We start from the raw sequence: 12,706 nt of genomic DNA, 5'->3' as shown, positions 1-12,706 counted from the left end.
TGGAAGAAAAGCTATGACCAACCTAGGCAGCATATTAAAAAGCAGAGACATTACTTTGCCTACAAAGGTCCATCTAGTCAAAGCCATGTGAGAGTTGGACCATAAAGAAAGCTGAGCGCTGAAGAATTGATGCTTTTGAACTGTGGTGTTGGAGAAGACTCTTGAGAGTCCCTTAGACAGCAAGGAGATCAAACCAGTCAATCCTAAAGGAAATCAGTTCTGAATATTCAATGCAAGGACTGATGCTAAAGCTGAAGCTCCAATACATTGGCCACCTGATATGAAGAACTGAGTCACTGGAAAAGATCCTGGTGCTGGGAAAGACTGAAGGGAGGAAGAGATGGGGACAACCGAGGATGAGACGGTTGGATGGCATCACTGACTCAATGGATACAAGTTTAAGCAAGCTCTTAAACTCAACTCTGGGTGTTGGTGATGGATGGACAGGGAAGCCTGGCGTGCTGCAATCCATGGGGTCACAAAGAGTTGGACATGACTGAGTGACTGAACTGAACGGAGAATATTCTCTAACGCCATTTACAAAAATAAACTCAAAATGGATTAAAAACTAAATATAAGACTGAATACTTTAAAACTTCTAGAGAAAAACATAGGCAGAATACTCTTCAACATAAATCATAAGAATAATTTTTTGGATCTGTCTCCCAAAGTAAAGGAAACAAAAGCAAAAATAAACAAATGGGACCTAATTAAACTAAACTTTTTTTGCACAGCAAAGGAAACCATCAAGAAAACAAAAAGCAAACTACTGAACTGGAGAAGATATTTGCAAGTAATATGAATGATAAGGTGTTAATATCCAACATACATAAACAGCTCATGTAACTCAACATTAAAAAAAAAAAACCAAACACCTAATTAAAAATGGGCAGAAGAAATGAATAGACATTTTTCCAAAGAAGACGTTCAGAGAACCAACAGTCACATGAAAAGATTCTCAAGATTGTAATCATGAGAGAAACGGAAATCAAAATCATAATAAGATATCACCTTATACTCATCAGGATGGCTAATTCCAAAACTCTACAAATAACTAATACTGGCAAAGATGTAGAGAAAATGAAATACTTGTACACTGCCGGTGGGATGTAAATTGGTGCAGTCACTGGAAAACAGTACAGAGTTTCTTCAAAAAGCTAAAAATGGAACTATCATTGATCCAGAAATTCTACTTCTGGGTATATATCCAAACAAAACACACTGATTTGGAAAAGGTACATGCACCCCAGTGTTCATACCAGCACTATTTACAATAGCCAGGATGTGGAGGCAACTTAAGTGTCCATCAACAGATGAATGGATAAAGAAGGTGTGAAGTATATATAATGGAATACTCCTTCATCATAAAAAATTATGAAATTCTGACATTTGCAGCAAAATGGATGAACTCATAAGGTATTAGGCTTAGTAAAATAAGTTGGACAGAGAAAAACAAATACTGTATGTTATCACTTATATGTGGACTCTAAAAAATGAGACAAGTAGATGTATATATAAAAAAGAGAAACAGACTCGCAGATATAGGGAAGAAACTAGTGGTTACCAGTGGGAAGAGGGAAGAAGAGGGGCAAGATAGGGGTATGGAATTAAGAAGTACAAGCTATTATGTATAAAATAAATAAGCAACAAAGGTATAAGTATAGCACAGGGAAGATAGCTAATGCTTTATAATAAGTTTAAATGAATATAATCTATAAAAATATAGAATCACTATGCTATATAGTATACCTAAAATCAGTATAATATTATTAATCACCTATGGAAGTGAAAATCACTCAGTCGTGTCTGACTCTTTGTGACCCCACTGACCATAAAGTCCATGGAATTCTCCAGGCCAGAACACTGGAGTGGGTAGCCTTTCCCTTCTCCAGGGGATCTTCTCAACCCAGGGATCACACCCAGGTCTCTCGCATTGCAGGCAGATTCTTTATCAGCTGAGCCACCAAGGAAGCCCAAGAATGCTGGAGTGGGTAGTCTATTCCTTCTCCAGCGGATCTTCCCAACCCAGGAATCGAACTGGGGTCTCCCGCATTGCAGGTGGATTCTTTACCAACTGAGCTATCAGGGAAGCCCATTAATCACCTATATGTCAATAATTTTTTTTTTAATTTTGTAAAAGCATTCTTGGATGTAAGGACATGTCCTTTGTTTCCTTGTGGGAAATGGCTAATGTAATCTATAGTCAGGCAGGTGAAAGACTCAAAGTATTTCAACTGCCCTCTGGAGGGTATTCTCTGGAAAGATGGAAGTTTCCAGAAATCTGCAGGCTGCACAATAGGAGACAGCCATCCCTATAGGCTTCTAAGAGTCAAATGTCAGCAATTCCTATGGCTCAATCTAATAAAAGAGACCAAGGACTCGAAACCCCTCACAGGACATGAGGTAATTAAAAATTCCACAGATTAGTCCTTAGGAATTTAATTCTAAGCACGAGGGGACATAAGGTTCAAAAAAACCTGGTTATCTATTATGCACTGAATTGTGTTCACCCCCGTCGCCTCAATTCACATGTTAAAGTCCTAAACCTTAGTACTTCAGCATGTGACCTCACTTACAAGTAATTTTTATTTTTTTTCAGAAGTAGTTACTTCAGGTGAGGTCATGGAGGAGGGTGGACCCCTAACTCAATGTGACGGTGTCCTTATAAAAATAAACTTCGGACACAGAGACATGCGCATGGGGGAACACCATGTCAAGATGAGAGTTATGGGGTCCCAAGCCCAGTGAGCCAGCAGGAGCTGAAAGCAAGGCTTGGGATGCACATCTCCTGGCAGCTTCAGAGATGGTGAGGCCCTGCCAGTACCTCCGGAGCTCTGAGGTTACATGTTTCTGATGGTGAAGCCACTCAGATTGTGACGCTTTGTTAGAACAATTCTAGCAAATTAACATGTGGCCTAAGAGGGTTGTGTTCCTTTGGAAAGAAAGCCCAAGGCTGGCTCTACATCCAGCAACTCAGGGCCTCACAGAAACACACTTCACCAGGTCTGAGTGTGGTTGTCTTTGGAGGGGAGGAGCGGACCCAGGTGAGTGTCAGGATTCTCCATGATAATGCTAAAAATCCAAAAATCCATGTCTGTGCCCAAATCCATGTTTTCCAAAGCTAGTGGATCCTATGGCACTGGGAAAGGGAAGGCAAAAAATTAGGACTGAAATTATATCTGTAAATCTTCTAGGCCCAGAAGGGTTCCCTGCAGTGCCTCCTAGGAAGCGTTCATGCTCTGTGCCATCTTTGGGTTAAACTCACTGCTCGGAAAGATCTTGAATATTTTATTTTGGAGAAGTGTTTTCTGTCCTTGCTAGTCTGTGCATGTGAAAATGAAGTTGTGATTTGATACTCACAAGGAAAAATAGATTATTTTGCTGGCAAATTGGTTTTTTTGGATCAATGATGTGGAGGAGTGAAGGCTGGAATCGGTTGCCAGGAGGCAGAGCATCCATCTCCAACAGATGAGACTGATTCTCTGCAAACTGCACTGAGTGTGATGATGTTAAGATAACCAAGAACACATTTTCCATGTGGATCTTTAAAAAACAATATCAAACGTAAAATCTGCTGTACGTGGCCTCCAGAGAGAACACGCTTTTTTTCCTTTACAATCTAGATTGTTGTAAGGAGCTCTGGTTCCGACGGCTTTAGCAGTTAACAGAGCCTATCAAATTTTTATTACAATCCCCAGAGCTGGAGACAATGCAGAGCAGTTTGCTGGACTGTGAGCAGATTTTCCTTGCGGGGAAGAACATGCTCAGCATTGCTGCTTCTTTGCAAACAGTCTTGCAGGATGGGAGCAGCTAGCTGTTCTGCAAATTATTTTTCTGATGGAGAGGGAAGTCTACCTTTTACTCATTGCATCCTCAAGAGAGCATGCAAAAATGCATAGAAACACACTTAGAATTGTCCCCATCTCCCTCTTTGGGCTCTCTGTTCCTCACTTCCTTTTTTCTTCCCTAATTCCATTTTTGATTTGTGCTGTGAGAGGAGATGGCTTCTTATGCCTGAATTTCTTCCTCTGATGACAAGGAAAATGTAGAGGAAAATATCAACTCTCGTACAGGGGCCAAAGGCAATTCCTTTGCCTTTGAGGATTCCTGGTACAAGGGAATGAGCCAGGAACTCTTTAGGTGAGAACACAGAGGGGAGGTGTCTGAGTGGTCTGCCACTCATCCCTCGGGGGAGCTATTTCAGCAGAATCCTGGCTGCAGGATGCTTGGAGATACCGCAAGCTGAAGTGCCGAGGCCCAGGACTCAAATGCAGATGTTACATCAATCAATGCCAATTTAACCAGGAAGATTATTTTAACCTTGGGATGTCCCTTTATGTGTTTCAACACATGGTTCATTAGTTAATCTCCAGGAAAGTTTCCCTCAGGGCCCCCTTTGACTCTGTGCTTATTCGGACAGCCAGACCATCAGGCATGCGATGAATTGCAAATTGAAACAACCTCAGCATCCCCAACAGATAGGGGTGGCATGGGGTGGGTGTGGACACACCAGGTAAAAACCACAGATCACTCACCGTGGCATGTTTGCCCCTTTACTTTGTGGAGCTGAGGGTGAGGAGGCGGTGGTTACAACCCAGAAAGGTAGTCAGTGTAGGTGTTGGGAAGGTGGGCTACACCTCCTCCATCCATCCTATAGGCTGACCTCAGTAGAACAGCCTGATCTCAGTGGAAGACCCTTAACTATTCTCAGAAGGAAACAGTCAAGCATTTGGAAGTTACGGCCCATTAATTTCCAGGTGGGTCTAAAGCCTTCTGATGTTAAATGCTAACAACGTTTCATCTGAGGAAGAGAAGCTAAGGTCTCCCTGTTTACACAGTCATGCTCTGATTCTGAAGTCATCTTCTGAGCAGAGGTAGACTAAATACCTTGAGCCTCAGTCTTGTAATGTTAGTAACAACAGCCAGAGTTCTTTTAGGTGTTGCTCCTGTTTAGTTGCTAAGTCATGTCCAACATTTTGCGACCCCACTGTAGCTCTCTAGGGTCCTTTATCCATGGATTCTCCAGGCAAGAATGCTGGAGTGGGCTGCTATTTCCTTCTCCAAGGGATCTTCCTGACCCAGGGATCAAACTGTTGTCTCCTGTGTTGCAGGCAGATTTTTTACTGCAGGGCCACCAGGAAAGCCCTTTTTAAGGTGAGGCAACAGCTAAATTCAAAGAACCAGTTTGCTGTCAGAAAGACTCTCCACTCACTTGCCCTGGTCAGCCCTATTTTGGGGGAAATAAAATCTTAAAAGATTTATGTTCTCAACTTTAAACTCTAAAATATAAATGTACTATATATCTTCATTTAAGGGAAAACTGACTCATTGGCAAGACAAACTATATATAGAAGTGGCGTTTGAGACTTGTGTACAGATATGAGCATTAAAAGTTGTGCAAGAAACAGCAAATATTCAAGTAGCTAAGTAGCAACTTGGTAAATTTTATACTAAGGGTGGTAGTGATATTTCGTAGTCTTCTAGTTTTTTAGCCAACACTGTGACATCAGAGCTAACTCATTCTCATTATTTTGAAGCATTTATACTAAACCCTGCTGCTGCTGCTGCTGCTGCTGCTGCTAAGTCGCTTCAGTCGTGTCTGACTCTGTGCGACCACATAGACGGCAGCCCACCAGGCTCCCCCGTCCCTGGGATTCTCCAGGCAAGAACATTGGAGTGTGTTGCCATTTCCTTCTCCAATGCATGAAAGTGAAAAATAAAGTGAAGTCATTCAGTCATGTCCGACTCCTAGCGACCCCATGGACTGCAGCCCACCAGGCCCCTCCGTCCAAGGGATTTTCCAGGCAAGAGTACTGGAGTGGGTTGCCATTGCCTTCTCCAATACTAAACCCTGCTTTGTACCAATAGATGTCATTACAGAAGCACACCATATCCTAATTGATTAATTTTAGATATGCTTCTTTTCCTTTTTTTCATGGAGGCCAAGGCTTATAGTTTTGAAAAGCTAGTATAGATAGATCTATCCAGAAAACGTTTACCAAAGAATCATAAAATATACCTCAAACATTCTTCCTAATATACATTAGAATGTAATAAACATTCCTTTCCATTTTCCCTGGGAAATCCATGTAGATGAGAAAATTTAAGACAGGATTATTCAGGAAGCAGAAGAGACTTTACATGCTTTTGATTTTGAATTTATCAGCCACAAACAATCCATGTCTTCATGGTGAACTTAATCTGATGAAATAAGAATTGGGGCTTTGAATTAATTAGCTTGCCATTTAATAAGCACTTTTCTGATCACCTGCTACTTTTGAAGGCCCTGCTGTCATGGGCATCGTGTTTCTTTGGGATTTTAAACAAAGGAGCAACAGTAGTCAGCAGGAAGGGAGGCCAGGAACACAGGAGAGACATAAAGGGAGTGTCTCCAAATCTGCAGCTTATCAATGATAAAGTGTGATGTTACAAGGGATCTGAGTCAGTGGCTGGAATGCCCCACACAAAGCAATCGGATCCCAAACATGTGATGGATGATGAATCACTCAATGGTCTCACTCGGGTCTCTGAGTCCCACTCAGTTGCTGACACCCATTTTTCTCCATCTGCTGTGCTTCCTTGTAGAATTGGGGGCAAAACTCTTGGGTCCTTCCAGGTCACATTCCATCCAGACTAACTGTAATTTAAAACCTTGGGGAAGTTGGCTCCTTCCTAAAAGGTGGGCGATTTCAGTCTTGACCTAGAGTATATCAACCTTTGTTTGAGATTTCAGTGTAGCACCTGGTAGTTTGGTAAGAAATCTGTTGCACTACTCAGAGTTCTAAGAAAGTAAATAATCTCTTTCTGCCCTCAGGGAAGCTAAACATAGGATACTATCACTGGTGAACATGGTTTTGCATTAAGTTTTTTACATGAAGTTTTGCAAACTTTGAAATGAATTATTTAAAAATCCTGGTTTTGTAAAAAGATGCTGAGCAAAATAGTTTTTCGGAAATATATTTTCATTATAGAAAGATGTTAAGCATGTGTGATTATGCTTCAAGGTCTGAGCAGTTAGCAATTATTTTTCAAATATAACATCACATAAAATCTCTGTATACAAGATGTGAGTGAAAGAAACCATACCTTGTGATAATATCCATCGAGAGTCTGTTGCATTCCTTGTACTCCAGGGGGTCCCTGTATTAGAAATAAATCAAAGGCATATGTAAACATTTATCAAAACAATGTGTATTTAAATAACATGCCTAAGAATTCTTGAAATCTTACAGGTAAGAAAAAGGAAGAGTCTGTTTAAGTTAAGTATTCTAATTAATAGAGAATTACATGGACATTAACTTATCAGGTTCCCAAATATATTTCCAAGTTGAATCCAACATGAATCCAAAGAAAGGTCCTAACTGGGAACATGTAACATATTACTAGACAGTCAGCCATCAGCATATTCTTTATTGAAAGGAATTGTACCCATGAAACTCCTCAAGGGAAGAGCTCAAGGGCTCCAGTTTATTGCTGACACTTCTTAGAAGCCTTTGATCAACATGTTACAGAAATAAATGTGTGCCGTCCATGTGTTATTAACTTAAAAGATAAAGGAAAAGCAGTTTTCCTTTTTCCTTTTGCTTTACTCTTCTTGGATAAAAATGGGCTGCCCATAAGCCTTCAGGCCACAAAAAGATATTTGCTGTGTAATGTCAGGTTTGAGACATTTAAGTGGTTTTCAGTTGATATGGGGATATTCACAAAGCATTATAGTGAGATGCAGAAAGATAAAAAGGAAGTAAAGAAACCTGTCTCTCCCTAAAACTTTCTGAGTTTTTCAAGGATTGCATTTTGGGGAGAGGGGTAGACGAAAATGCAAAGATTAGCATGATTTTAATTCAAGTAGTTCAGGCTAAGATATATTCAGCTATCTAAGAAAAGAGACTGCAATTTCATCTACACTTCAAAAGCTTCTAGGAGGAGAGAAAATGTTAGAGAAGCAAAGTTCTCACAAGGTAACACGCCAAAAAACTGTGACTGAGCAAACCAAAGTCACTATTATACAAAGATTATTATTTTAAAAAGGGAACAAGCTTTGAAAAGCGAAGAAACATTTTAAGAGGCAAGCATTATTGAGAACAATATGGAGGTTCCTTGCTGCTGCTGCTAAGTCACTTCAGTCGTGTCTGACTCTGTGTGACCCCATAGACGACAGCCACCAGGCTCCCCCATCCCTGGGATTCTCCAGGCAAGAACACTGGAGTGGGTTGCCATTTCCTTCTCCAATGCAGGAAAGTGAAAAGTGAAAGTGAAGTCACTCAGTCGTCCCCGACTCTTAGCGACCCCATGGACTGTAGCCTACCAGGCTCCTCCATCCATGGGATTTTCCAGGCAAGAGTACTGGAGTGGGGTGCCACTGCCTTCTCCGATGGAGGTTCCTTAAAGAACTAAAAATAGAGTTGCCTTGTGATCCAGCAATCCCACTCCTGGGCATACTTCTGGAGAAAAATATAATTCAAAAAGATCCGGGGCCCCCAATGTTCACAGCAGCATTTTTTACAATAGCCAAGGCACGGAAGCAACCTAAGTGTCCACTGGGCTTCCCTGGTGGCTCAAATGGTAAAGAATCTGCCTGCAATGTGGGAGACCCAGGTTTGATCCCTGGGTCAGGAAGATCTTCTGGAGAAGGGAATGGCAACCCAAGTGTCCACTGACGGGTGAATGGATAAAAAGGATGTGTGTGGTACATGTACAGTAGAATATCACTCAGCCATCGAAAGGAGTGGAATAATGCCATTTGCAGCTACATGGATGGACCTAGAGAGTGTCATACTGAGTAAAGTCAGAGAAGGACAAATATCATATGCTATCCCTTAAATGTGGACTCTCAACAATGACACAAATAGACTTATCCACAAAATAGAAACAGACTCACAGAGAACAGACTTGTGGTTGGCAAATGGGGAGAGGGATGGATTGGGAGTTTGGGATTCAGTTCAGTTCAGTCACTCAGTTGTGTCCGACTCTCTGAGACCCCATGAATCGCAGCACGCCAGGCCTCCCTGAGTTCACTCAGACTCACGTCCATCGAGTCAGTGATGCCATCCAGCCATCTCATCCTCTGCCGTCCCCTTCTCCTCCTGCCCTCAATCCCTCCCAGCATCAGAGTCTGAGTTTGGGATTAGAAGATGTCAACTATTACATACAGAATAGATAAATAACAGGTCTTACTGTACAGCACAGGGAACTATATTCAATATATCCTGTGATAAACCATAATGGAAAATAATATGAAAATTATAAAAATGAGTCACTTTGCTGTACACCAGAAACTAACCCAACATTGTATATCAACTACAACTTAAAAAAAAAGAAATACTTTAAGAAACATTTGCTGTCGGCACTCACTGATATGGGTAACACCTGAAGTATATTGAAAAAGATTAACATTGGTCAACATTTATGACAGGTATTTCTTATGAACGGCCTGTGACATCTCTTCTAACACGAAGCCTTTGCTTTGTGTCATTAAACGTTGAGGACAGGAAGATGTAATGATGGATGATGGAATCAGGGTGGTGTAACTCGTGAGAAAATAATAGGCCTTGTGAGGAATGGAGCTTACTGTGGTTGGAAAGACAAATGATGCTGTTACCTTGCTGGAATCAAAACAGAGCTAATGTCAGAAAAGAATTCTCAAGGCATTATATATTTTTCAGATTCTCTTCCCATCAGCCAGCTTTGCGTGATGTATTCTAGGCCAGGTAGTTGAAGTGAGGAGGAAAGCAATCACTGAGTTGGAGTTATTTCACAAAGTGTCCAGGCCAAGAAGGTGTGGGTTAGGAACTCATTCTTGAAACTCAGCAGACAGGAGAGTCCACTGATCCTTCTGCAACCATTTTTAATGGGGCAAGCAGGAATCTTAGATATATATATCTAGTAGTAGCCACAACAGGTAGCTTAGGAGTATGTGTATGGTAGGCATTTGGTGAATGGTGAATGGGTGTTGATCATAAGCCCAATTAGATCAAAGAATAGTGATGTGATGGGTAAATTTAGCTTCAGACACATTCATCTTAACTAAAAGTGAAAGGCTGAACAATTAAGGTGCCGAATATAGCAGAGCAATTAATAACATCTCTCAACTAGAGCATAAGAATCAATCAAATAATAATAGCAGACATTTATATAGTATGTGTTGTGTGCCAGGCATTACACCAAGGGTTTTAAATAGACTAACTCATTTAATCTCTACAATGACACCACAAGGTACCTACTCTCATTATTTTCAATTCAAAGGTACAGAAAATGAGCATTTGGAATGGTTAGCTGGCCCAAGGTCACACAACTGGTAATCGGTAGGGCTGATACTAAACGGAGGCAGCCTGGGTCCAAACTCACTTCTTATTTACTCTACTCTTTTAACGTAAAGCAGATTCTCAGCCTAAAATAACTTTGGGGGTAATTTTTTTGTCATGCTGACCATGACCTGAAGGATACAGAGTGTCTGATTGCTCTTTCCTGTTTTACTTACAATACTGAAATTGAAAATAAAATAAGCAAAACTGGACTTAGCACTTCATATGAGCCAGCAGTGTGCCTGACACACTTTCTCTGGAGGCAGTGCTGCTGGAGGGCTGAGCAAGGCCTCTCTCTACGGCCCGAATCTATCTTCATATATTCTCTCCAGTCGTGATAGGGAGATTTTGCTTGGCTAGCCCCCAGATACCTCCCTATCACAACTATACTCAAAATGCATCTTATCTTCCTTTGCAGAGCTTGACCGAGAAGGTGGTCAGAGGGCACACGCAGAGGGCCTCTGGAAGGGTCTTACAGGGAGCAGCATGGTAGGGCCTGCCCACCACAGACAGGTGGCATGGTGGATGAGGACAGAAAAAATAATGGGATGGGGCTAATCTTTTAAAAAGTTGGGTGAGAACTGGGTCTGGTCTTTCACAGACTGGTTATCTGTCTGTGGCATGCACCTGTTTTCCATGAATACAGAACACATTCTTCACCCAGAAGCCTGTGGGTGAGCACACCTCCCAGGGCGAGGCAGGGGAGCCCAGGGCCACTCTTCCCTCTAAAAACAATAGCAAGAGCAGAGCCGGCTGAACAGGGTCACTGGTCAACAGAAAAGTCTGAACAACATTATTCAGATACCCACAAGATTGATAAACCTATAAAAGTAACTTCCACACATGGGGTTGCAAAGAACCGGACACGACTGAGCGACTGAACTGAACTGAACACTCTCTCATGTCCTGTTCTTGCCATAAAATGTCAGACTCATAGAGTCGCCTTCCAAATGAGGCCAACCAGAAATTTTAGTCTCTGGGGCTTCATTTGCTGATGAGCACTTATGATGATTTTTTTCTTTCTTGTTCTTTTCAGTCCCTGGGATACATTGGGTACCACAAATTCCAAACATAATGTAACAGAGATTTACAGCGAACAGTCTAGCCTGCAGGCAGCACTTCTCACAAACTCTCCCAGGGGGCAGAAAAACCCTCTGGTGACTGGCAGAAGAGCCGGGACTGGGGCCTCCATCCTGCCGGACTACAGCCAGGGCTGTGGTGCCTCCAGGCGCTGATCAACCTCCATCAGGTCGGGGATAGTGACCACAGAGAAACAGGGTGCATGTAAACGCCAAAGGCAGTTCTCTGATTAGTGTCAGAAAAACAATACAGACCCCGGGGTCTTGGAATCAGTGGTTGCCCTATAGCCACATCCCCTAGAGATGTGCTATTTTTCTGTTTTCCGTGCTGATACAAAGCATGGCTAGAGGAGATCCAGACTCTTTTGTTTCCAAGTTTATTAAGAGCTGTCAGCCCTGTAGATCATCAACAAAGCATGAGGAGGAAGACATGAAAGATGTGTGTAACTGACTAATCCTCAGGCATCACATGGCGTCAGTAGATGCTCCTGGGTGCTCAAGAGGTGGCTTTCTCTGAGGAAGATCTCCTGCAGGAGGGCATGGCAACCCACTCCAGTATTCTTGCCCGGACAATCCCATGGACAGAGGAGCCTGGCGGGCTACAGTCCACAGAGTCTCAAAGAGTCAGACACGACTGAAGCAACAGCACACACGCATGGCAAGGAGACATGCTTAGATGACTCAGGCCCAGGAGAAGAGGGGCCAGCCACGGAGGGCATGTCAGCCTTGGTTAACATTCTCAGGGGTTCTACTAGGAAGACCAGCTGAAGGTTTATGCAGAAGAAACGTGTCCCGATATCCTGTCCCTGACAATGACCCACAGCACAGCTGTATGGACATCATGGCTACATAATATCTGTTTCCTGTGCCACTCTGCTTCACTCTATTTGTGTTGGATTGGGATACACAGGATATGTGGGCTAATGTGATAAGTACACAACCACACAGCAGTTTTAAAACACTCATGAACTCCAGCGAGACACACCTGTTCAGAACCCAACTGTGCTCACGTGTTACTTATCTGAGCTGTTTATCAGCCTCATGTGGGGAGAGACCCAGATGCTGTTTCGTGCTGCGAAGAATTGGACCTGGCGTGAAGAAGTGAATGAAAGCTGCGTTCAACTTGGGAACATAAACTGTTAGTGGTAGTTTAAAGCATTTTGTTTTTGGTAACACCTTGCTAGAGGTGGAAGACAGAAATAACATGATGTCGGCCACCAGCATCACCGGATGCTAGTGTGGAATATGGTGAACTGTTGGCCTTCTCACTTCCTCAGAATTCAGTCTGGGCTATAGATTCCCTGTGTTTGAAGCATGGAAGGGTTC

General features: G+C 42.4%; 1 protein-coding gene across 2 annotated transcripts in view; it reads right to left on the bottom strand.

Annotated features, from left to right (window-relative positions):
- The window catches only part of COL19A1 (collagen type XIX alpha 1 chain), a 452,305-nt gene that overhangs the window by 105,584 nt on the left and 334,015 nt on the right, over positions 1–12,706 (bottom strand). For both annotated transcript variants that reach the window (XM_070795674.1, XM_070795673.1), the window contains one exon: positions 7,087–7,140. In XM_070795674.1, the coding sequence (XP_070651775.1) occupies positions 7,087–7,140 (54 nt within the window). The remainder of the gene's footprint in view (positions 1–7,086; positions 7,141–12,706) is intronic.

This window comes from Bos indicus, chromosome 9, assembly GCF_029378745.1.
Source record: "Bos indicus isolate NIAB-ARS_2022 breed Sahiwal x Tharparkar chromosome 9, NIAB-ARS_B.indTharparkar_mat_pri_1.0, whole genome shotgun sequence".
NCBI classification, from domain to species: Eukaryota; Metazoa; Chordata; class Mammalia; order Artiodactyla; family Bovidae; genus Bos; species Bos indicus.
The sequence above is the reverse complement of the archived record's forward strand: the minus strand, read 5'-3'. Positions and strand labels throughout refer to the sequence as shown.